Source organism: Aquarana catesbeiana, linkage group LG08 (assembly GCF_042186555.1).
Source record: "Aquarana catesbeiana isolate 2022-GZ linkage group LG08, ASM4218655v1, whole genome shotgun sequence".
NCBI classification, from domain to species: Eukaryota; Metazoa; Chordata; class Amphibia; order Anura; family Ranidae; genus Aquarana; species Aquarana catesbeiana.
Window position 1 is genome coordinate 272,558,111 of NC_133331.1, and position 27,431 is coordinate 272,585,541.

A 27,431-nucleotide genomic window follows, 5' to 3' on the forward strand; every position below is an offset into this window, starting at 1 on the left:
TCCTTCCCCCAACCAAGTACCTAGTAACCATAGTACCAAAGGACGAAGATCAGGCAAACGCTTTTCTGGAGTCCCTGGATAATCTACTAGATCAGAAAGTGATTTGCCATGTACCTTAAGAAGAGGAACAAAGGGGGTTTTATTCCCATATCTTTGTAAAGAAAAAACCGTTGGGCAAGCTAATACATTGAAGGGGAATATGGGACTTTAAATGAAGCAGATGAAATGCGGAGGTGAGAGTAAAAATGTATTTAATTCATATCAAAATGAGTAAGAGAGTAATTTCATATATATACATAAAAGGCACAAGGTATAGACATGATGGTACAAAGGTATATATAAATAAACACATATTGATCATTTGATGGTATGTACAACAGCAATATGGCCTGCGAGTGCCAAAGGCGGCATGGCCGACACCTGTATGAATAATCGCATAGTATAAATATAAATGTACTGAATTCATGTTGATGACATCATCAGGGCATAATGAGTATCTCTATAGCATCAAGTATAGCTCGACGTGTTTCGTGGATGTTTCTCCACTCATCAGGAGCAGATGCGATAGATTCCTGTGAAGTATACAAATATAATAAACCACACTCTGAATAGAGGGGAATAGAAAAATGGTACTTATGAAAGTTGAACCAAGCACACTCACCAACCCTGGCAGTGAGTGCGACATGAGGCGAGCGGCACATGGTGAGCCAGAGGCATAGACCACACCGCGGGAGCTGAGGCGGCGTGGTATACATAGACAGCATCGGGTGGTGTTGAGGTGCCCAGGTGTAGGGATAGTCTCCAATAGCGAGAGTGCTGGTGTGTGGATCATCAGACAGGGATATCTGGGAACAAATAAGTATACATGTAGTTTGATGTAGTAATGAATTAGGAATAGTATATAAATATACACCCAGTATGTCCGCATGTATGGTGGTAGTAAAAAGAATATTAAATAAAAGTGTGTGTGTGTGTGTGTGTATATATATATATATATATATATATATATAGAGATATCTATATCTATCTATCTATCTATATATATATATATATATATATATATATATATAGAGAGAGATATCTATATCTATCTATCTATCTATCTATCTATCTATCTATCTATCTATCTATCTATCTATCTATATATATATATTATAGTGGGCTAACCTATATCTAAGAGATGACTGACAATGACCTAGATATGTGCAAGCATGGAGCTGGTGCGTGGTGATAAAATAAAATATGTTTAACCAAAAATGTGCAATGAAAAAATCATGACAACCAAAGTGAACCTAGACCTGAAGACACTTCCCCAATTGCTGCATGCCGTGCAACACCAAGCAGAAAACAGCTAGTGTGCAGGAGCCCCCGGCGGAGACCAGCCGTGTGAACAACCGGCTCCGACTGGGAAATATCTATGTGCATGCCACCAATGCCACGTGCGTGAGCCCAAAAGGGGGGAGGGCCGTCCGCACCCGAGCTGATTCGCTCAGTGATTGGCGCCAAACCTTCCCCATAGGAACCACGCAGTTGGTCCTCTCAACGTCAGCGAGATGACGTCAGGGCCGATGTTGAGCGCATGACGTGAGGACCGTGGCATCGATGCGCGAGGGTAGGGACAGGGGAGTGTGCAGGGAGAAGGGGGAGGACCCACGAGGCGCATCTCAGCTCCCGCAATGTGTGAAAAAACCCCAGCACCACCAACACGCTCAAAGCCCCAAAGGCGCAAAACACTGCCAGAGCGGTGGGCACTTATGAATGTGAGAAATATATAGAAAGTCACGCATGACTGTCGGGCAAGCTAAGGCTCATACTGAACCTCAAGACGCTCAACAGAGGAATAAAATACAAAAAATTCAGAATGGAGTCTATTTACTCAATCAGAAACATCCTGCCACGGGAGACAATTATGGCGACAATAGACCTACAGGATGCCTACCTACATGTCCCCATAAAGAAGGATCATCAAAAATTCCTGAGGTTCGCAATACAAGGACCAGCAACCACTCTGCACCTGCAATATACAGCTCTCCCTTTCGGCATCTCTTCGGCACCCAGAATCTTCTCAAAGATAATGACAGAAGCGCTAAAAGGTCTAAGACAACAAGGCATTGGTGTAATACCATACCTAGATGATCTACTGTTCTTTGCAGATTCAGCAGAGACCCTAGAGAACAACCCGCACACAAGTATGTCCTATCTACAAAACCTGGGGTGGATAGTGAATGCAGAAAAATCACAGATGACCCCAAGCCATAGAGTGGTGTATTTGGGCTATGTACTAGACTCCAGACTAACCAAAACCTTCTTAACAGAAGTAAAGAATGAAAAAATTACGCAGGCAGTAACCTCTCTAAGGGGGACCAACGCCATTACAATCAGACAAGGAACGGCAGTACTAGGGTTGATGACGTCTTCAATCCCAGCCATCACCTGGGCGCAGATTCACATGAGACCGCTACAGAATTACATTCTGTCCCAGTGGGATGGCAGCAACTCATCCCTAGACAAGTCCATTCCTGTCCCGAGCACAGTCAAACAAACGCTCCAATGGTGGCTCAATCCGCTCCGACACATCGAAGGATGCAAATGGGCTCAATCCGTCCCAGTCAGGATCACCACCGATGCCAGCGCTCTAGGCTGGGGGGCACACACGGATGGTCTCTGTACACAAGGAAAATGGAGTCCCAGATGGTCCCAAGCCTCCTCAAATATGAGAGAGCTAATAGCTGTGGAGGAAGCATTAAAAGCATTCAAACCAGCAATACAGGGGAGAGACGTAAAAGTACAATCAGACAACACCACGACGGGCAAGGAGGGACAAAATCCCAAAGCTTGATGAGACTGACGGAAACAATCCTGCTATGGGCAGAATCAAACATTAGGTCAATATCTGGCATCCACCTGAAAGGAACAGACAATACGCTGACAGACTTCCTGAGCCGGCAGACCATAAAACAGACAGAGTGGTCACTGAATCAAACAACCTTCGCACAGATCACTCAAACGTGGGGGGTACCCGAGGTGGATCTGTTCGCCTCCAAAGAAAATGCAAAATCTCCAACATTCTTCTCACTAGATCCCACAGATGGCAACAGCGGAGTAGATGCTTTCAGCCAAAGCTGGGGATGGAGAGAGCAACGGTGATACTAATGGCACCATACTGGCCACAAAGGGCATGGTTCAGCCACTTGAAGAACCTCAGCATCCAACCTCAACTGACACTGACGGACCGGCCAGATCTCTTATCACAGGGACCAGTCACCCATCCAAACCACAGAATCCTGAAGCTTTCGGCTTGGTTACTGAAAGGGTAAGACTTCAGAACAAAGGACTGTCAGACAAGGTGATCAATACCATACTAGACAGCAGGAAACCCGTAACTAGGGCAATCTATGAGAAAGTGAGGAAAAAGTTTGTCTCCTGGAACAAAAACAAACCGATGCCCAACAGAGGACTAATCCCAACAATCCTGGACTTCCTCCTTGATGGAGCAGACAAAAACATCTCCCAAGGCACACTGAAGGTACAAGTGGCAGCACTCTCCTCGTTCATGGACATTAGACTCGCAGAGGATCTGCTGATAAAGCGATTCCTAATGTCACTTAAAAGAGCTAGACCGGCTAAAATGAATAGAACTCCAACTTGGGACATGTCCACGGTACTTAGAGGATTTCTCTCTCCCCCATTCAAACCGATGGAAGATAGCTCAGACAAAAACCTCACACTAAAAACAGCACTTCTTGTGGCCCTAGTATCAGCCAGAAGAGTGAGTGAAATCCAAGCCCTCTCTATGATGGAACCATACTACCTAATACATATAGACAAAATAATTCTCTCGCCAGACCCGGCCTTTCTACCCAAGGTTTCTTCAACATTCCATAGAACCCAAAATATCATCATTCCTGCACTTCCAAAAACTATGGACAGCAAAAAAAGAGACACAACAAACTAGTTGTAAGAAACACACTCACAACATACCTCGAAAGACCGAAGGATTGGCAAAGAATGACTTCACTTTTTGTCCTCTATGCGAGAGTTAACAAAGGGAAGCAGGCATCCAAGAATACCAACAGCAGATGGATAAGAATGGCCATACAGACGACCTATGAGACACAAAACCTCACCCCTCCAGGCGGGGTCAGAGTTCACACAACCAGAGCCTGGACAACCTCGGTCGCAGAGACAGCAGGGGCAACTCCGGAGCAGATCTGCAGGGCTGCGACATGGTCGAGCTTCAGTACCTTTGCAAGGCACTATCGTATAGACCAGCTGTCTGACAAAGACCAGGCATTTGGTCGCAAGGTGCTCCAGTCTCTACCCCCACCCTAGTAAGTATTGCTTGATACATCCTCTCGTATGCTGCCCTAGAAGACGATTCGAGAAAATAGAGTTAGGTACCTGGTAACTTTTTCTAAGAAGTCTTCCAGGGCAGCACTAGTTTCCATCCTTAAAACGACAAATACCAGGTACAGTGGGGGAGCTTTAAGCTTACTGAGATTTCCTTTCGTGCTTTATTACAACTGAGGCACGCAGGTAAGACTGTGAAATTTATAATGGTGGACTAATGTGTTTCCTGTTTCAGAGAGGAGGAGCCTATCTCTCGGATGCTGCCCTGGAAGACTTCTTAGAAAAAGAGTTACCAGGTACCTAACTCTATTTTTTTTTTTATTTTAATGCTATTTTGATCTAATTTTTGTTTTATCAGTGTTGGCTGCAGTATGACCCCGGCACAATATTCTCTGTACAGGTTTCTGTTATCCAAGTCTTCCCTCTCTGACAGCAAAAGTAAATGGAAATCTGTTTATCTTGTTTGCAGAGATATCCGCCTGATCGACGTCACAGAAGGTCTCTGTCAAAGACTGTTGGAGTACAACCTTCACAAAGAGCGGACTGGCAGCAATCGCTTTGCTAAGGTATTTTAGTGCACACAGTCTTCCCCTTTTGTTAAAGTGGAACTTTAGTGCTTTAAAAAAAAAAAACCTGCAAAAAGGGCTATCTCTCTTCTGCATTAAAGTCGCTTACCTGTCTATCCGCACTAATGATAGATGATGGAACTCCCACGTATGTGCGGAAATTACGTCATCTTGGCCCGGCCAATGAAAACAGCCGGGGATCGATTGCCAAAAGCCCCTGGGCTGACGATGTCAGCGGCTGGGAGATCAGGACATCACAGCAATGCAGAGGAGGTGAGTATAGTTCTGCTTTAAAAGTACCTGTAAAAAAAAAAAATAAAAAAAATTAATATGTATTTTCAATATTCCCAAACATATTCATGGAACTTTTGAATATTGGACTGCAAGAATTGTGTAAAAGGCTCCAGTGGCTTTTTCCATCAGTGGAAATTTTCAGTAGATGGCTGTCGGCTGTCTGTAGACAGCCAATGTGGGTTGCAGCAGAATCTGAAGGTTCCGAGGTTACCATAGCTATTTTATTAATTTGTATAGGCATCGAGGATGAAGAGGAGCATCAGTCTGCATGTCTAGAATTACATGTGTGTACATTCTATAGAATAGAAGATTTTTTTTTTCCAAGCTCTGCAACCGCATTCTTATTAAATGTGTAACTGCTATTAAGGCCAAAGGTACAATACAGTACTGCAGAAGTTTATACTCCTGATTTTAAAATTTCCTCATTTCTGCCCACTCCTTTAGACATTTTGCCATGTATTAATGTTCTATGGGGGTTGTTTTTACATTAAAATTTTGACATTTTGAATTTCAATTTAGAGTGTATGTAAACCCTAGCAACTAACGTCTTTTTATTTGCTCCTTTTTTGTTTTGTTAAAAATTCAGTTGAAAGTGTGTTTTGTTATATCTGAATGATAATGGGTATAAATACCTGTTGATTCTCACAGAAATCCAGGGGGCTGATAACTTTCTGTGCTCTCTGCTGCACCTTTAATGGTTAAAGTTGTTTGCAGCTCTCCCCGTGGCTTACTGAATGTCTCCTCCATGTTATGGAGTGAGAGAGGTGTTCTCTAGTCCTAACAAACTTGCCATCCTAGGGTTACAACGCTATATACTTCTGGGTAAATATTGCATTTCTTAGAAACCATTTTGTAAGAGCTGCCTTTTTTTTTTCAGTTGTTTGAAAATGTTATTAGATTTAACGCATCATACTGATGTTGGATCTCGATTTGCTTTGTGGCAGTCTTATTTTTCTTAATCAGGTCATTTTTATTCGAACATTTTTCAACAACCATGAAAAAAACAAAAAGCGGACAAATAAAAAAAAAAATCCCCATTCATTACTACATACAAATATGTCTTTTAAAACAAATAATGCCCATACCACATAGTTTGAATTGAAATATTACAGTAAAAGAAAAACAAACCTTTTTTCAGGAAAATATAAAGCTCCCTGAACGTGCAAATACATGCAGTTTCTCACAAAAGTGAGTACACCCCTCACATTTTTGTAAATATTTTATTATATCTTCATGTGACGACATTACACTTTTTGCTACATTGTAAAGTAGTGAGTGTACAGCTTGTATAACAGTGTAAATTTGCTGTCCCCTCTAAATAATAGCCATTAATGTCTAAACCACTGGCAACAAAAGTGAGTACACCCCTAAGTGAAAATGTCCAAATTGGGCTCAAAGTGTCAATATTTTGTGTAACCACCATTATTTTCCAGCACTGCCTAAACCCTCTTGGGCATGGAGTTCACCAGAGCTTCACAGGTTGCCAGTGGAGTCCTCTTCCACTCCTCCATGATGACATTACGGAGCTGGTGGATGTTAGAGACCTTGCGCTCCTCCACCTTCCGTTTGTGGATGCCCCACAGAGGCTCAATAGGGTTTAGGTCTGGAGACATGCTTGGCCAGTCCATCACCTTTACCTTTAGCTTCTTTAGCAAGGCAGTGGTCGTCTTGGAGGTGTGTTTGGGGTCGTTATCATGTTGGAATACTGCCCTGCGGCCCAGTCTCCGAAGGGAGGGGATCATGCTCTGCTTCAGTATGTCGCAGTACATGTTGGCATGCATGGTTCCCTCAATGAACTGTAGATCCCAGGTGCCAGCAGCATTCATGCAGCCCCAGACTCCTCACCTGGTTGTCGCCATACGCGCTTGATACCATCTGAACCAAATAAGTTTATCTTGGTCTCATTAGACCACAGGACTTGGTTCCAGAGTCCATGTCCTTAGTCTACTTCTCTTCAGCAAACTGTTTGCAGTTTTCTTGTACATCATCTTTAGAAGAGACTTTCTTCTGGGATGACAGCCATGCAGACCAATTTGATGCAGCTTTTGGTCTGAGCACTGACAGGTTGACCCCCCCCACCCCTTCAACCTCTGCAGCAATGCTGGCAGCACTCATACATCTATTTCCCAAAGACAACCTGTGGATATGACCCTGAGCCTGTTCTGGGTGCAACCTGTCCTGCTAAACTGCTGTATGGTCTTGGCCACCGTGCTGCAGCTAAGTTTCAGGGTCTTGGCAATCTTCTTATAGCCTAGGCCATCTTAATGCAGAGCAACATTTTTTTTATTTTTTTATTCAGATCCTCAGATTTCTTTGACATGAGGTGCCATGTTGAACTTCCAGTGACCAGTATGAGAGAGTGAGAGCAATAACACCAAATTTAACACACCTGCTCCCCATTCACACCTGAGACCTTGTAACACTAACGAATCACATGACAGCGGGGAGAGAAAATGGGTACTTGGTACTTGGGTACTCACTTAGGGGTGTACTCACTTTTGTTGCCAGCGGTTTAGACATTAGTGGCTGTGTGAGTTATTCTGAGGGGACAGCAAATTTACACTGTTATACAAGCTGTACACTCACTACTTCACATTGTAGCAAAGTGTCATTTCTTCAGTGTTGTCACATGAAAAAGATATATAATAAAGTATTTATAAAAATGTGAGCGTTGTGCTCACTTTTGTGAAATACTGCACATAAAACATCAGATTCCAAAAATGACTCTCACAATGTACGTCTCCATACAGACTGAGAGAAGTGTTCCAAATAGATTAGCATTTGGTACTGCAACACTATTTTGTGGTATCTCCCTTAGCAAGAAGGCAAGTAAGCTTTTATCACATGGCGTCCAGCCCTGAGGTTTAGAGGCGTGTGTTGATTCACTGAATCTAGCCACAGCGACCAGATTTTTGCACATTTCTTAGGGCAGCCTCTGTGTTTTATACGCCTTCTCTTCTCTTCATAGAGTAGAGTTAAGTATATCACACCATTGACTATATGCCGGAGGTGAAGAGGAAATCCATCTTTGCAAAATGAGTTTACAGGCTATATATACAGACCTTATCCACAATAAATGCATGTCGACCTAAGAAAATTTTCAGGCATTTTTAGGGTGGCAATTTTCGGATATACCGGTGCCTGCATTGAACAGAGTTAAAGATCGAAAAAATAGCCTCCCAGTAATGATGGAGCTTGGGGACAGCACCATAACATGTGAAGGAGGGATCCTGAGGCCGTAGTACATCTAGGGCACTGTGGAGATGTCGCTTTTCCCTAAGCATAGAGCTTCAAAGGGGTGTAATGGACCCTATGAATGACGAAGAGCTGAGTCAGGTGCTGCGAAGGGGATAAACAGACCTTCGTCAAGTGTTCCAGACAGTGCCTGGATCCACTCCTCATCACTCAAAGAATCCACATCCTGTTGCCATGCCCATAGGCTATTAACTGTATGTGGCCGCTGTTTGAATAGTAAAATATGAGTCCCCCGCTTGGTGTCAGAAGTGAAGGTCGTCTTGGTTAAAGCCACAGAGGGATTATATTTGAGCTGGTAGGAAGAGGCTTGGTACTGTAAAGCGTGTCATAATTGAAGATGTTGAAAAAATAATTTGTTGGGCAGCTGGTACCATTCTGTGAATTTATTATAGGGTAATATATCTTTGTCATATAACACCTAAAGGAATCTAATTCCACCCTTTTTCCACAAGTCAAATCCCTCTAATTTACTCAGCTCTGGTAACCCTGGATTATCCCAGATCAGCATATACTGTGTATAGCCTTCGTGCATAGTGAGATTTCATACTGTTTCCCACACTTTAATTATTAAGTTGAATGTAGGTATAGTACATTTTGTTATAAAATTATTGTGCCACCATCAATTGGACAGGTGGAATTTCTGGGAACTGAGACAGGACAGCATTCTGAATGGGGTCTTGCAAGTTTTAAGTTATTCCAACCATACCAGTGTTGCATTTGGGATACTAAAAAATAAAATCTAGCATTAAGACGCCGCTAGACCTCCCCTATCTTTAGATAATTGCAGTGTGGAGAGCCATATTCTAGGATGTCTGTACTTCCAAACAAGGTCCCTGAAAAGGGAATCTATTGCACAAAAGAGGAAGCACAAGCCATACGGGGCAATTATGGAGAAGGTATAGAAGCTGCGGCATCCACACCATTTTTACAAGCTTGGCTCTACCAATTATTGTCAGGGGAAGCTTACTCCAAGTTTTACCCGTTTGCTTAAAGCGTGCAAGTAAAGGGGTCAAATTTCTCTCCACGTAGTCTTGGACTTGCACAGTAACCACAACTCCCAAGTATTTAACAGCTCTTACCACTGCAATTTGAGATGCTATTGAAGGGAGTGTAGTTGGGACAGGGTCTAAGGCTGGGTTCACACATGTCCGGTTGCGGTTTGCAGTCCAGAGTCCAGTGCGGTTTGATCACCGATTCAAGTGCAAATTTTTACTTGAATTTGCATCTATACTGGACCAAAAATCACACAGGACCCTTTTCAGAAAAAGGGCCACGCCCGCCCCAGACGTGTGAACCGGCTCCATTAAAAACTGCTCCGATTCACATGTTATGCAAATTTGATGCGGTTAAAAATGCATCCAATTCGCATATATGTGATCCGAGCCTAAGGGTAACAGGACCTACTTGTCCTGAATAGGAGCCTGAAAGGACATAACAGCCGCTAATGACGACCATGTATGCAGTGTAAATATAAATTACCAGCTATATGGTTAGGGAGCAAAATATTTAATCCACTCTGAGAATAACAGACAGAAGAGATATACTGTATATACTATTAGGCCTCTTTCACACGGGGCAGATCAGTCATGATCCGCCCCGTGAACATCCGCTTGCTCAGCGGGGATAGCTCCGCCGATCCCCGCTGAGCAGGAAGATGACAGGTGCATCGCTGCACACTGTGCAGCGACGGACCTGTCAGAGCGCCGCTCTCCCCTATGGGGGGATCGGATGATGACGGTCCGTAGTGTCCGTCGTCATCCGATCCGATCCGAAAACGGAGGAAAAAGTAGGTTTTTCCTCCGTTACACTTTTCGGATCGGAGCGGGTCGGATGTCAGCGGACATGTCACCGCTGACATCCGACGCTCCATAGGGATGACTGTATGTCCGTTTTTCATCCGAAAACGGATGGATGAAAAACGGACATACGGATCATCCGTGTGAAAGAGGCCTTAGAGGTGATATACTGTATATACTATTAGAAGAGATATACTGTATATGCTATTAGAGGATATATACTGTATATACTATTAAATGGTGAATCTGGTAAATATCATCAGACTCAGATATCACATTTTTTTATTTAAAAAAACAATGTCTAACTTAAAAAAAAAAAGTAATTTTAACGGGAAAATTTGGAAATAATAGAAAACTTCTTGGTCAAAGGAATTTTCAGACAGTGTATGTGGTTTTCATTCAGAAATTACATTCATTTTAAAAACAGAATGTTAAAAACAAGTGAAAATTTCAAACATTCTTTCATTCAGCGAATGTACAAAGATTTTTTCATCTGAATATTCTCGTCTGAAAATTGATCCGGGTGGCCAGCATAAGGCTCAGTACACGCCTATTCAGTTTGCTTTTGATTTGTTTCTCCAGTGCTTTTTGCTGTGCGTTTTGATTTTTGCGCATGTGATTTTGCTGCAATTTGCCTTTTTTTTGCTTTTTTTTTTTTTTTTTTTTGGCCAAAAACACAAATTGCTGCAAAATTGCATTACATGCTTTTCTGCAGCTTCTCCATTGAAGTAAATTGAACCAAAAAAGCACCGTTTTGCATTAAACAAAAGTCCCTGACCCTTTCCAAATAAGCAGCGGCTGAAAAAAGCATAGATGTGAACGTGTCCCATAGGAAACCATGTAAATGAACTGAAGTGCGTTTCTGCAAAAAACACATAGATGTGAACCAGGTCTAAGACGTTTATTAACATAATGGGGTTAAAAAAAACTAAAATTAGCCCTTTATAGTACAAAAAAAGCAAATAATCACTACTGTAAGGGATTTATTTTTTTACTGTAGAACTGTGAAAGTAATCTTTACAGTAGCAATTATTTACACTTTTTGTACTATAAAGGGCTCATTTTAGTTTTTTTAACCCCCATTATGTTACTGGCCAATTAATCGATTATGAAAATAGTAATCGATTAATTTCATAATCGAATAGTTTCAGCCCTAATTTATTGTATGGACATTTAGGAATTGCACAGCACTATTTTATTTGTATGTTTAGTTGAAGTATTTTTTGAATTAGCCTTGAGTGTTTCCTAGCAGTTTATTTTCATTTTTATCCGTGTCCTTTTATGTCAGCGCTGAATATCTTGTCTGTATTATTAGAATGCTATTTTATCTACGAAATCCAATTATGTCAGGTTTTGTAGCAGTCTTTAATGGAATTTGGGCTTTGCTTGTCACTTTTTCTTGCTCAGGGGATGTCTGAAACCTTCCAAACTTTGCATCACCTCGTCCATAAAGGAGTGAAAGTCGTGATGGACATTCCATATGAACTCTGGAATGAAACGTCCGCTGAAGTTGCTGACATGAAGAAACAGGTAAATGAGAAAAGCAGGTAATATAACAGGATTAAACTACTACATTTTGAAGCACAGACTGTCAATGAAGATTTAGATACACTGTATGGCCACACACATCAGGACTGCTGCCTGTTCAATGTCTCATTCTAAAATGAAGAGTTTCAGTATGATGATAGCACTCCTTTTGCTGTGTTGGCAGTCTCTGCTATCCTGAGAAGGATTTTCATGAGATGTCGGCCAAATTGGCCAGAGTATAGATATGGTTTACATGATGAAAAGAGGTATAATTTACGGGGGAAAAAAAGCAGTGTTCTAGTTAGAGATATTCTAATACAGCAGAATGTTTCTGCAGCCTGTGAAAAGCACTCCCTTGCTTGTGACTGCTTATTCCCATTCATGTTAACACCTGTTTTTCCATCTGAAAACCCATCAGATAGTTGTCCAACTTGGAACCATCCATTGGGGTTTCTTCTTAACAAATATGCAAGTAGATTGCCAAGCATTTGATGTAGAATATTTAAACACTCCCTCTTCTTTCTGTGTTTACTAATTTTAAAAAAAGACTGCATATAATATCTGCACCCGAAACCCACCTTCACCGCTGTTGGCTTGCTCACAAAGATAGGGGACAACCCCTATCCTTGTGAGCAAGCCAGCAGTGGTGAAACACATCAAAGAAGGTTGGTTTTAGGTGGATACATTGCATGCCGTCTTTTTTGACAATTCTCAAACACAGAAAGAGTTACGTTTTTGGAGTGTGGCTTATATCTTTAATATTTTCGACTAAGAGTAGACGCAGGCTGTGTTATCCAGCACCCGGGTTGTCCATGTGTAATGAAAGGAGCAAGTCTTTAGCAGAGCCATGGCTTTGGGTATGTTCTAGTTTACCCGCTAGTATGTTTTTAGCAGGGGGGGGGGGTTGGGGTGGTTTGTAGGGGAAAACCAGGACCAGGCCTTGACAGAACATACAAATTTCATGACCATCGTGTCTAAATTGGGAATCCAGCCCATGACCCCAGCACCACAAGGCCAGGTCACCATACTGTCCATTTGTTTGAAACTTGCGAATATTGTATTTTGCATGTGGCTAGCCATCATTTCGCCGTTTGGTGTTGTGAACCTTTCTCAATAATTTTACATATGAATTACTATCATAAATAGTAGTAGTGTGATGTTTCATTATTTAGAAATGTAGGCCTCTTGCGCACAGGACAATTCAAACGCCGCTTTTGGAGGAGCTTTTTTTTTTTTTTTTTTTTCCCTCTCTTGGTCTCTAAATGCCCCTCAATGTTGGCCCATTTGTTCATGCACACATAGGCTTTTAGATACGGGCGTTCAGAGGCAGAAAAAAAACCCATAGCCAGCGCATTCAGGAGAGCAGCGTTTTACCGCTAAAAAAACGATTTACGCGTATTAATGCTAGATACGTCAAGCGTTTGAGTGTTCATTTCAGTGGCCAGAATTAATTATTTTTCTGGCCATTGAAATGAATGAATGCCCAAGCAAGCGCTTTGCAAAAAACAGGGTTTTGGTGCATTTTTGATACTACTTTTCCCCTGGCATTTGGAAAAGCTGGACAAACATCCAGCTCACTATCAGAAAACGCTGATCTGCAGCTGGCTGATTAAGAAAAAGTTTCCAACAAGGCCGTTTTGACTGAAATTGAAATTTGTGTATATGGCTGTTTGTATCCGACATGGACAAATCCTCATCGCCGTATGCATTTACTTTTGCTATAAACCAATGGTTCCAGCTTGGGGTACATTGGGCGGATGGGAAATTGTTGGGATGCAGGCGGTCGGGTTGCACAGCATCCTATGCTTCCATAGTACTGGTGGCCAACTGGAATTGACCCTTATTCAGGGTGGGTGGCATTATTGTCACCTTTGGGAGCTTCCTGCTCCACCACTTGCTGTCTGTGACGCTGCCTGTCTGCTCTTCTCACCATTTCCGCCATCCACTCTATTCTTTGTGTGTATTGTGCTGTCTACATCCTGCAGAAAGCAAAGCACTGTGCACCCATTAGGCACAGCCTCCCTGTAGGCGAGGAGCATAAAGCTAACTGGTGCAGACATGACTATTGGTGTAAGAGTAGCCTTTCTTATATTCCCTCTCTTCACTCTTGGCTGGCCTTCCTATTAGTAAGTCAGTAAACTAAAGCAGATGTGTCAACGCCCGGTGAGCTTTAAAAGTAAATCCTAGCAGAGTGGTGATATCAGCTACAATGTGCTCTGGCACTCTTTTATTAATTGCTATACTTGCAAAGTGTACAGCTGTGTCGATGTCACAGTGCAGGTAAGGAAGAGGAGAAAACGTGCACACTTTGAGGAATGACTGAAGGGAGCACAGGCTACAGGTCATACACACTGCAGGGAAAATGGGGTTCAACATTACTGCTACACTTAAGTACTGACAAGTACAGATGTCAGTGTCCTTTGGCGTATTAGCCCCTCTCCCTATTCCACTTTCTGTCCAGGGGGTACAGTTCTAAAATAGGCTACTGAGGGGAAAAGCAAGTGAAAAATGGTTGGAAACCACTCTTATAAACAATGAGTTGAGAATTTGACTGTTAAAGCTGAACTCCGTGCAGCCACACTGCACAGGTTAACTGCTCCTTTTATTCTAGGGGAGAGGACAGAGGAGTAATACTTACCTGATCCTCTGATCTTCCCCGCACAAGACCAGTTCGGCACCCCTACACTCCAGCGGTCTTAAAAAATTGACTGTTCTGACATCAGCACGCCTAGAGCATGCTCTATAGACAGGAACAGTCCACTGCTGGATGGTGGGGGTGCAGGGTTCCAGAGGATAGAAGTATCAGGCGAGTATAAATTTTGTGCTCACCCCTAGAAAAAAACGAGCAGTTGACCCATGCAGTGGTATTGTTTGAAGACCGAGAAATCATGGTTGCATTTTCTTTAACACAGAGAAATTGCTTTCTGTACTGAACTCGTATTTTATAAGTACATTTTCTATGCCAGGACACAAATACTAAAGCCTTTTTCTTTCTTTTGACAATCAGTGTGATGCCCTGATTGAGCAGTATGATGATGTCATCGAAGACTGGTATCGAAACCACCAGCAAGATGATCTTACAGACTTTCTGTGTGCAAAACACGTCTTAAAGGGACAGGACAAAAGTAAGTTTGACTAATCTCTCTTCTGACATCTTTTACTTGTGTTTTCCATAAACAAAGAGAGCAAACCCTTGCCTCTGTTAGCCATAGTGATCGGTCGCATTGCAAGCTGTCATTCTTCCAGTGCAGGTCATGAAATAAGTCAGTGTTTGTAAACTTCAGCTTGGGCTATTGAGCTCTGTAATGGACTTTTTACAATAGGGGAAACTGGAAACCCTGCTAAAAAAAAATGTAGACTTGCCACACAGCTTACATGATTTCTGTCCAATTTCCTCTTCGGTTTACAGACAACTGTGTAGAGATGTTGTGAGTATCTAATCATTCTTAACAATTCACATCAAATCAGGTCCTGGCTTTAAAAGGTTGTTTGTAAATCCAGATGAGATTGTACAGTGTGTTACGAGTATGGCCAGCAAAACTACTATGGTCTGCACAGGAAGTGATGAAAAATCTTTCCAGTGGGGACACAGACTGCAGCAAAATAAATTTTTGTCACTGGGCCAAGGGTTGGGAACACTCCATTATTTTTTTTTTTTTTTTTCTCATCCTCTTGTTACATTGCATTAGAGTGAACACAGCAGAAGCTGCTTACTTTTCAGACTTTCTCTGAAATGAAAAAAAAACAAAAAAATACACCCCTATCTAAACGGGGGGGAGAGGGATGGGCTGCAGCTCTGACTCATTTATTTATGTAAATGTATGCTTGTGCTATTAAGCTCTATATATACAGAGCAATTAAGATAGGGTAAATGGGTGGTGGGGAGAGCCCAATGCATTACTTACTGATTTGAAATGAAAATACAAAATGGTATATGCAATATTTCATGTTTAGCTGACAATGTTTTAGCACTGTGCATACTAATAAAAGCAAATACACTTCATATAGGTTCCCTTTTTAAAATGAACGTTCCATGATTATCTGTAGTCAAATTAAACTTAGTGCTGTCACATGCTCTTCCATACATGGAAGTATTGGGAATTTCCTTTTGGCTTCCAGAGGTAAACAGAACATTGGGAGAATGAAGGAAAAGTAAGTATAGACTGCTAGGGATGGGTAGGTTACAGTAAACAATACTGATGAGGTAGGTAACACATTAAAAAAAAAATTAAGTCCCCTTTTTATTTTTAATTTTTTTAATCTTGACTGCTTGTACCAGGTTGCCTGGATGAAAAATGGTCTGGTAAGAAGGGAGATTCTGCTCCTTCCTCTGGTAAAAAGAAACCATCAAATAAGGGGGGCAAAAAGAAAACCAAGAAAGCCAAAGAAAACTCAAAGAATAAGAACCCCGAAAAGCCAACTGCAGAAAACCTAGAGGTACCTGAGACGCAGCCTTCTGAAAGCAGGCCTATTGATGAACTTTGACACAACTCGACCAAACTTTGGTAGGTTACATGAACCCCTTCATCCCAGACATATCTCTGGGATTTGATGCTCCATTCTTCCTGCTCAGCTTTACAGATGTCCATCACAGGAGGGAAATGAAGGAACATTACAGTATATCACTGCTGCGTGCTTTGTGATCTGGCTGTTAAATTTCAGGATACTGTATGACTTGTTGGTCTCACCTTTTTGACTATTTAACATGGACTCCTGTATGGATGAAAAGGACCAAGCCTACTGCTATCCAGCCAACTCTGTATTTTTTTTTTAAGGGGTAAGCCCACCCACAATTAAAGTGATTGTAAAGTTTTTTTTTCTGTTTTTAAAAAAAATAACAAACCTGTTATGCTTACCTGCTCTGTTGAAGTGGATTTGCACAGAGCAGCCCGGATCCTCCTCTTCTCGGGTCCCTCTTCTGTGTTCCTGGCCCCTCCCTCCTGTTTAGTGCCCCCACAGCAAGCAGCTTGCTATGGGGGCACCCAAGTCAAGTCACAGCTCCCTGTGTCTATTCAGACACGGAGCCCTGACCCGGCCCTGCCCCCTCTCTCCCCTGATTGGCTAGCTGACTTTGTTGGCAGCCAATGGCTGTGTCTCAGCCAATCAGGAGGGAGAATCTCAGATGGCTGAGACAGTTGTGGACATCACTGGACAGAGAGGTAAGTGTTATGGGGCCGAGAGGGGCTGCTGCACACAGAAGGCTTTTTATCTTGATGCATTAGGATAAAAAAAAAAAAACTTTTCTTTACAACCACTTTAATATTTCAGCTCTGAATGAGTACCTGCAGTATACATCACTCACCAGCCTCTTAATCTATTTGGAAAATATCTGTGTACCAAGACTCCCAGCTCTGCCATTCTGCTAAACTTGTATACCCAGCTACCACATTTCTGAGTCCAGAATCTCAGCTGTACCCACCTGTCATGGCCGTTATGAGATGTGTGTTTTTAGAAGCTTGTGATTGTGGGACCTTTTCTGTGGTTTTCCTAAAAGTTATAAGTAGCATCTAGGCAGGCTATTATACTGACCTCTTTCCAAACTTGTATTACCATTTGTGGATGGAATTTGACTCTTAACAAGCTTTCTGACTCATAGTAGACATTCATTCTCTTTTTTTTTTTTTTTTTCATATTTCTGGTTCCTATCAGTGTTGTTCCTTACTGAAAAATCCCTGCAGCTAGCTGGTCTTGGCTGTCCTCTACTTCTGGCAATCCATGGCCAAAGCTGTCCCCTTTCAGTTCTTTTCAAGGGTCAGTACATTTACACCTAACATTTAAGGGTGAGGGTTCGTAGGTCGAGTCATTCACTGAATTCTTACATCTCTTTGGGAGCTTGGGTAGTAAAATATCTGCACCAAAGTTCCTCGCTCCTGCCAAAGTGTTTACTTTTGAAGGATTCCTCTTCTTTGTAGAGTGAGATCTGGTAGAAAGATCTCGCTGCTAGGGACCTCTAGAGAAATGGATGTCCGTGGATGATTTAGCCCATGTGTCCCCGTATAACCATAATGTTGGCTTTTTTCATAAAATGACCCTTTATTTTCACATTTTAACCCCACAAGCTTTATCCAGTATCATGTTACTGTATTTTAAATGATGCTTTTTGCAGTCATGCCTGTACTATGTATAGACTTTTGTTCCTTCAAGTATCTTGAGATGGTCCCTGTGACTTGTTGTAACTAATCAGCTTCTAAGGTGTTACAGAAAGCTTAACGGGAGAAGCTGGTTATTATGGAAAATACATTTATTTTAGATTCCTACCATCAAGAAGCTTCCATGTCTGGGTCCTCCCAAATTTGCTTTTTGATCCTGTCATGTACTCATGTGCAGTCTAAAATACTGATACATTTTGGCTAACTTGCATTACCATGGATGATGATACAGCTAAAAGATATTTTGTTATATCAGTCGTTACAATTCTTCTTATTTTCTGAAATAACGTAAATAAATGGATTTTATTGAATAGTTTGTCTCAGTATATTTACTTGTACATCTGAGGCGGCTCAGTCACAAATGCTTTTACCAAATTTTTAATTAGATCTTTTGTTTTAGAATCTGTAATTTTTCACGTTAGTATGCACACACAGCAATCTAAGATCAACTACTTACAGACTTTGGGCATGTTACACACACCCTGAAAAATGTCATCGTATACAGGGTGTATAGCACGTCCAGTCATTCAGCCCTGCTCCCTGCCCCCCCGCCCCCCCCCCCCCAAGTGTACCGTCGTAATTGTTGTCTATGGTTAATCAGAGCCTGCATTACAATATATTCAGAGAGGAACTTGCAGCTCAAGCTGTCAAAAAAGCAGTCTGAATCCGTGTTTATAAACGTCACCGCTCCAAAAGATACAAAGTAAGATATTGTTACATTTGAAATCTTTCTGTTCATTCATCTGCAGGGTGACCTTAGATCTGCAGATGTCAGTTAAAGTGGAGTTCCACCCACTTTTACAACTCTTCAGCATCCCTCACTAAATTGTGCACTGTAAACGAATTGGATATTTTTTTTCTTTTTCTCAGCACCTACTGTATATCTGCTGTATTCATTTTTCACTTCCTCCTCCCTGGCCGTGGCCCATCTCATCATTTCCTGTTTGCAATGCCTTCTGGGAAGGGGCGGCAACTTTCTCTGACACTGCTGTTGCTATGGACACCTGACCTGAAACCTATTACACTGCTTGTGCTGCACTGAGCATGTGCGAGATCTGCAAGGATGAGATCCAGGAAGAAATACAGTCTGGCTTCAGATGCCCACACTTAAGATGGCCACGGCCTGCTGTAAGTTTATAAAGTAACAAACTACTGCTATAAACTAACAAAATAGACCTTAGTTTACAGACTAACTTTATTAGAATACATTAAGCTTGTGTATTATAGGGGTATTTTTATTTAAAAAGTATAATTTTGGCCGGAATACCACTTTAAAACAACCTGACAAGTAAAATTTTATGTGTGTGTTTGTGTATATATATCTCTATCGTCTCTATCTCTATCATCTCTATCTCCATCATCTTTTTTTTTTTTCTCAAATAAAATGTTTCTCTGTTTAACCTCTTATATTAACCCCTTTATTTTACGCTAGTTTATAACCCCTTAGTTTACTCTAACTCCTTAGTCTCCTTCTATTTCAATTATTATTTCCTTGCTGATTTTTTGTTTTTTTCTATTTTATTAACTAATATTTAAACTTTTTTTTGTTTGTCAATATTTTTACACATTTAACATATTTACACATTTCCCATTTTAAAATAGTGGAAAATTAAGATTACATTTTATTTGTAAATGACTTTGCAATGCTTTTGTAGTTGTACCAGAATCATAATTTTAGTGGCACTATAAACAGGACAAATTACAGAATAAAATGTGCACATTTTATGTGCAGTAACACGATTTATTTTTAAACTAACACTGCTCAAAAAAGAAAACCGAAAAAGTGTGTTTAGTTTTCTTGTGGAATGAAGAAAATCCTGGATAGCCGCACTCTGGGATGAAGACATCTTTATTGAAGTAAAAATCCAAAGTACAATCAAAATGCAAGGAAATACAGGGTTGTAGATATGCTAGCTTAGCATATCTACAACCCTGTATTTTCTTGCATTTTGATTGTACTTTGGATTTTAACTTCAATAAAGATGTCTTCATCCCAGAGTGCGGCTATCCAGGATTTTCTTCATTACACTACTATTCATGCAAAGCCAGCACCTGGAACAAGTTCTTACTAGGGCGGTGTTATCTTGGACCAAAGAGTGTTTGTGAGCTGCATTTCCTTTTTCTCTGTTTAGTTTTCTTGATGCTTTTTTATTGTTTCAGGATTGTGGGGGAAAAAAAATAATTGTTGCAAGACAATATCATAAAAAAGCCTTGTTTGTCCTTTAAAAAAATTAAAAAACTTGATAAAATGGGCAGGTTTAGCAAAGAGATTGTAGTTTTTTTTCATTTGTACTTCACTAGCAACTTTTTGTAGGCATACAGTATCTTTTCCAAAAGGACCCTGCAATCTAAAGTACCTACCACCAGGAGCTGATGTAGACCGAATGGCAAGGTTGGGGGCACGACAGGGAAGAGATTTTGTCTTAGAAGTCGTCTTTTGCAGAATAGTGAGGAGAAGGGTTGCCCACTAACCCAAGGGTTAACCACTTGCCCACTGGGCACTTAAACCCCCCTTTCTAACCAGACCAATTTTCAGCATTCATTGCCCTCACACTTTGAATGACAAATACTCAGTCATGCAACATTGTACCCATATGAAATTTTTGTCCCCTTTTTCACACAAATAGAGCTTTCTTTTGGTGGTATTTGATTACCACTGGGTTTTTATTGTTTGCACTATAAATAAAGACCAAAAATTCCGTTAAAAAAAAAATTCATTTTCTTTTCAGTTATAAAATTTGGCAAAATGTAGTAATTTTTTTTTTCCCCTCATAAATTTTAGCCAATATTTATACTGCTACATATCTTTGGTAAAAATGACCAAAATACGTGTATATTATTTGGTCTTTGTGAAAGTTATAGTCTACAAACTATGGTGCCAATCTCTGAAAATGTATCACACCTGATGTACTGATGGCCTATCTCATTTCTTGAGACACTAACAAGCCAGGAAAGTACAAATACCCCCCAAATGACCGCTTTTTGGAAAGTAGACAGTCCAAGGTATTTAGTATGAGGCATATTGAGATTTTTTTTAAGTTGTAATTTTTTTTGCCATAATTCTTTGCAAAATGAAGATATATATATTTTTTTGCCATAGATGGGCACGGATGAGCCATGGATGAGCACGGCTGGGCATGGATGGAGCATTAATCAGGATGGATGGATGAGCCATGGATGGGCACAGCTCAGCGCTGTGGGCACTTCAGATCCAGCCCACAGCGCTGCTGCACCTGGATCCTTCCTCTCCTTGCACACTGTACCAATCGGTGAGGGGGGAGGAGCTGAACCGGACATGCTCTGGTCTGTTGATGTCATGGGACGGGGCGATCACGTGGTAAAGGGCCGCTGTCATTGGCCCTTTTACTCCGTTCCCTGATGCGCCGGGTCCGGATGACCTGACGGTTATGGACATTTCCGGGGGCGCGACTCTGGGAGGCCGCCATATGACGGCCTCCCAGAGTTATCAGACCGCGCTGTAGCTGTCATTCGGCTATGGCCTGGTTGGCAACTGGTTAAGTGGTGTTAGGTTCAACTTTTAAATAAGTTGCTTTAAGTTTATATTGCTTTGTCAAATTATTGCTTCTATAAGAAACATGACACGGAGTCAGGTATGTCTGTATCACAGTTCTGAGCATCAGAGAACTGCACCCTTTACTTCTTTTATAAGCAGCTCTACAAGCAGTAATCTTATCGGCATTACCAAATGAGGTTAAGGTACAAAGAGTTTCTTATCAGCGAACATGTAATGATTATTCAGTAGTTCCAAATTCCATCTAGATACGGATTGATACGTACAAAAAAGAGAAAAGAGCACAAACAATTTAAATAGAACAATTGATACGTACACAGGTAAGAAAGGAGCACAAACAATTTAAATAGAACAATTGATACGTACACAGGTAAGAAAAAGCAGAAACAATTAAAGTGGAACTCTAAGTCATTATTTCAACCCTATCAATTTCCCCATTTGACATCATCCTCTCCTTCCCCCTGGGTCCTCATGAATAAGTTCTAGTCAGTTTTTCCCCAGAGTCCTTTCCCTGACCGCGAGTTGTCAGAGGGGTAGAACCCATCCCCCTAGGTATTACCAACATCTTAAAATTCAAGAAGAGGAGTTTTATAGGAGTAGGGTGATGTCAATACACATTTATCAGTATACCCTGTCTATTCTCCTAATTTTCCTATTTATTTTCCTGTATACACATATATTTGTGATTGTAAGTGATATTAATATTAGAATAATAATTACCATTGGACTTAACAACCAGTGAAAGGTATTGGTTGCTGTAGAAGACATTCCACTAAATATATCCCACCAATGTGGTGCAGTATCCTGTTGTATCTGTGAGGAAAGACGTACTAGTCTACCTTTGTCAATAATCATTTGCTACTTTAGGATCATCTATAGCCCATTCGAAAGTTGTTGTTTCCTCTACTTCAAGTACATTAATACCAGGAGTCCATGCATATATTTGTAAAACAACAATCTTCAACAAAAAATATGTAAGTAGATATTTCATCATGTTGTTTTCTCGGGTTGTTTCTTGCAATGTGATGCGTGTATCCAGGTAGGTTTTCCTTCCAGCTTTACTGAGGTGGCTGTGGTCAAGAGTACTTGGTAAGGACCTTCAAACCTGGGTTCCAATGTCTTTCTGGTGTGTTTCTTTACATATACATAATCCCCTGGTAGCAGCGTATGTGTACCTGTTATTGAATTAGGGTCTGGAAGAGAAGAATACACACTTTTGTGGATCTTAGTTAGACGTTGTTGTAATTGTATCACATATGCAGTCAAACTATCACATTGCAATTGCATACTCTTTGGGAATGCACCTAGATTAGGTTTATACTTTCCACAAAGTATTTCGTATGGGGATAATCCTGTTTTTCCTGTTGGAGTGTACCTTATAGAGAATAAAGCCAGAGGCAGGCATTCTGGCCAAGGCTTGTTTAACTCTTGCATGGCTTTTTGTATTTTTAGCTTTATTGTCCCATTTACTCTCTCCACTGATCCTGAACTCTGTGGGTGGTAAGGGGTGTGAAAACTTTGTTGAACCCCTAACATGGTCATCACATTCTGCGTGATTTCTCCTGTAAAGTGTGTCCCCCTATCTGATTCTATGGTTTCAGGAAGACCAAACCTAGGTATTAACTCAGTGATCAGTTTCTTAGCTGTGGCTTTAGCTGTAGCTGATTTTACTGGATAACTTTCGGGCCAACCTGAGAATAAATTGATACACACGAGGACAAATTCAAAGGGGCCGCTCTTAGGCATTTGTATGTAATCAATTTGCAGTCTCTGGAAGGGGTATTGGGCCCGGACCTGGTGTTTTCGTGGGGTTTTTACTCTCTGTCCTGGGTTATTCAGGAGACAGATTTGGCAGGCTGCACAGTAGTTTCTTGCAGTGCTACTGAATCCAGGGGCGAGCCATCCTTGGTTCACAATCCTATACATGGAATTGGAACTGACGTGTGTGGGTAGGTGAACTGCCGCTGCCATTGCTGGGTACAGAGAGGCAGGTAGGCATATTTTGCCCCCTTCCCTCCATACATTGTCAAGGTCTGGTGCTGCTCCCATCCTGACCCACTTATCTTTCTCGCTCACCCCTGCTTGCTCCTGTAATTTACTCAACTGCTGCCATGTTGGTTCTGGGATACTCACCTCTACCGCTGCTAAGGTCTCAGGGCTTCCTTCCCCTAGAGCTGCCTGTTTTGCAGTCAAATCTGCAAATGCATTTCCTTTTGCCTCAATTGTTTTTGCGCTCGTGTGTGCCGCTATCTTCATGATGGCCACTCGTTTAACCTTTTGAAGATTGTTCAGGACTCTCTTAATCCCTTCTCCATGTTTTACAGGTGTACCTGCTGCTGTCAGATAACCTCTAGCCCTCCATATGTGGCCATAATCGTGCGCTACACCATAAGCGTAGGCAGAGTCAGTGTAAATATTCCCTTCTCGTTCTTTTAAGTATTCTAGGGCTTGTTCTAAAGCTTTTAATTCTGCTTCCTGTGCTGACATGTGGGCTGGTAAGGCCTGTGCTTCAATTACCTGCGTATCAGTCACTACTGCATACCCTGTGTGATATTTACCTTTGTCATCAGCAAACCTACTACCATCTATATACAAGGTGTACTCAGCGTTTAAAATTGGTGTATCTGTAACGTGTGGGAATCCCATTGTCTCCTGTTCCATGAGCTGAAAACAATCGTGCTGATCTACTTCTTTAAACAAAAGAGTGTCAGTGTCCTCATTTCTTTTCTCACTAGTACTACTAGTACTATCATTCCCCCTTGCCAAATCTGGTGACTGAAGAGGCAAAAAGGTGGCCAAATTTAAGGTTGTACAGCGCTGAAAAGTGACATTTGGAGGTAAGAGTAAAGTACACTGTAACCTTAATTGCCTAGCCATTGAAATGTGTTTGGGCTGTACCTGAGACAAGATTGCATGTATGTCATGTGTGGTATGCACTACGACTGGATTGTCTAGAACAATCTCTGATGACTTATCTATGATAATTGACACTGCAGCTACCGCCCGTACACAAGACGGTGAACCTCTAGATACTGGATCTAATGCTGCTGAAAAGTAAGCGACTGGTCTTTGTTTTACATGTGCCTGTGTCAGAACACCTGTGGCGTGTCCAGTGATCTCAGCAATGTACAGATTAAATATCTTGGTGTAATCTGGTATACCAATAGCCGGGGCAGAAATCAACAACTTTTTCAAAGTGATAAACGATTCATAAGCTACTTCTGTAAGCATATATGGTACAATTTTCAAACAATCGTATAATGGCTGCATCAAAGCGCTAGCATGTGGTATCCACTGTCTACAATATGACATGATACCTAAAAACATACGCAATTGTTTGAAATTCCGTGGGGGTAACATTCCCTTTATCACTTGAACCCTCTCCTCAGTGAGATGTCTTGTACCCTGTGATATACAATGTCCCAAAAAGATAACTTTTTCCTGACACACTTGTAACTTTTTCTTATTAACCTTGCAACCTTTTTCTGCCAAAAATCGCAACAAATTAAGGGTGGTGTGCAGGCTTTCAGTCTTTCACTTATCTGTGGAATTAATCCTTCCATAAACTGTCTATTGAAGGCTCGGATCGTGACTGGCAGAGCCAAATCCAATCCCTCATCTGCCATCATACTTTCCATAGATAAGTAAAATTCTGATACAGTCTGTCCTGGCATTTGTTTCATGGGTGATATTGACCCCCTCTCTTGTTGTTTTGCCTGACAGAAAGCTTCTAATCTAGCAATAAAAGGGGCCCTTGAGTCTATATGTCTGACATGTCCTGCCTCCAGGTTGCCATCCCCATCAACTTGTCCTGCAGGTCTGTGTGGACCTATTTCTGTCATAAACTGGTTAAACAGGGTCAGAGTCATTTTGTGTCTGCATAGATCCTCCCCATCCTGCCAGGTCGCTTCATGTGTATTCATTAACTGTGTCACAAATCTACAAAAAACAGCTGGCTTTACTATAATGCATGTATCAATGCGTACGGGGGCTACAGTTTCTGAATGAAATTCTTATACTCCACAAACCTGAAAAAAAAAAAAAAAAAAATTCTCTACTCTTAAGTACAGGATATATCTTGTGTGGTTTACGTTCTATGTCAGTATATGGGGGTGGGATGGTTGAACTAAGATTATTTAAAATTTCAACATTTTTTTTGTTCTTCTGTCTTTCATATCCCAACCATCACAATCTGGATTATGTTTCCACCCCTCTTCTTTTTCTCTATTTGAAACCTTAATTAAGCATTGAACCTGACTCATCCATTGCTTCTCTAACACCTCTCCTTGTCTGTCTCTTTTTTATTTCACTCCATACATCCGGGTCTAAGCCCGCTGCTCCTTTCACCTTAAATTTACGAAGGACATCCTTTAAGTCCTGTGCTTCGGTTTTCCCATAAATGTTCTTAATTATCTGTGGCACCGTATAGTGTGCCACAATTCCCTGACGGGGTTTTGTGTTCCTCTGGCCCATTCTAACAGTCCTGCCTAGGTAGCGTGTGGGACACTTAGTGTACAATATAATGCGGCTACAACATACACAAGAATGAATAATTATTTTATATGCTAGCCCAATAACAAACCAGCTAAGTTACACTAGTTCCTCGTTGCCTTCCTCCTAGGGTGCTAGAATACTAAAAACCTCTTCCGGAATGAGATTTCTGAAACCGAATTACTTTATATGCTAGCCCAATAATAAATAATTACTTTATATGCTAGCCCAATAACAAACCAGAATGCGGCTACAATATATACAAAAATGCGGCTACAACATATACAAGCATTCCTTTAAGTGGCCAGGTATCCGACTAGATCTCCGGACTTTTGGAGATCTTATTCCCTCCCCGTATCTGGGAATCCCTCTCATACACTCTTATCCCTGCTTTATGGAGCAGACAGGGCTTATACTCTCAACCCGTCTATGGTTTATGAGTTAGATGTGAGGTTAAGCATAAGCGTCAGACCCCCAAGCTCACAAGCCCTCAAGTTCCCAATCATGTGAGGTAAGGCGCATTCCGTTGCTTAGTTCGGCAATCCCCTTCTAACTCATACCATCCTTGACAAGGCTCATTCACTTTCTCAACAAGACAGACAAGACAGACACAGACAACAAAACAAACAAATAATTCCAGCAATATAAACTAAAATATGCAGTAATTCTAGACTCACCACTACAGAGGCTGGTGTTTTAAAACCAGGAGAACCATAACTGACAGAACGGATAGGCACAAATCAGGGGAGCACAGAATATAAGAAAAATAAAGCTTTTTCTTACCTGGCCAGGTTTTTTTGATCTGTGGTTCCCGGAATGCCTATTCCTTTTTGTTCCGTCAGCGTAGCTCAGCCACCTCTTGTAGCAACTTGGTGAGTCCCTGCTCCGGGCGCCAAAATGTTAGGTTCAACTTTTAAATAAGTTGCTTTAAGTTTATATTGCTTTGTCAAATTATTGCTTCTATAAGAAACATGACACGGAGTCAGGTATGTCTGTATCACAGTTCTGAGCATCAGAGAACTGCACCCTTTACTTCTTTTATAAGCAGCTCTACAAACAGTAATCTTATCGGCATTACCAAATGAGGTTAAGGTACAAAGAGTTTCTTATCAGCGAACATGTAATGATTATTCAGTAGTTCCAAATTCCATCTAGATACAGATTGATATGTACAAAAAAGAGAAAAGAGCACAAACAATTTAAATAGAACAATTGATACGTACACAGGTAAGAAAGGAGCACAAACAATTTAAATAGAACAATTGATACGTACACAGGTAAGAAAGGAGCACAAACAATTTAAATAGAACAATTGATACGTACACAGGTAAGAAAGGAGCACAAACAATTTAAATAGAACAATTGATACGTACACAGGTAAGAAAAAGCAGAAACAATTAAAGTGGAACTCTAAGTCATTATTTCAACCCTATCAGTGGCGAAGGTTCCACAGGTAACAGTTTGTTGATTA

The 27,431-nt window shown here is 41.2% G+C and overlaps 1 protein-coding gene across 1 annotated transcript in view; it reads left to right on the forward strand.

Moving 5' to 3' along the window:
- Positions 1–18,248, forward strand: part of CNPY3 (canopy FGF signaling regulator 3) — a 35,259-nt gene extending 17,011 nt beyond the window's left edge. Inside the window, exons 4-7 of the mRNA XM_073597280.1 lie at positions 4,820–4,916; positions 11,669–11,791; positions 14,796–14,913; positions 16,068–18,248. Coding sequence (XP_073453381.1) covers positions 4,820–4,916; positions 11,669–11,791; positions 14,796–14,913; positions 16,068–16,273 — 544 coding nt within the window. The 3' untranslated portion in view covers positions 16,274–18,248. The remainder of the gene's footprint in view (positions 1–4,819; positions 4,917–11,668; positions 11,792–14,795; positions 14,914–16,067) is intronic.
- The last annotated feature ends 9,183 nt before the right edge of the window (positions 18,249–27,431 follow it).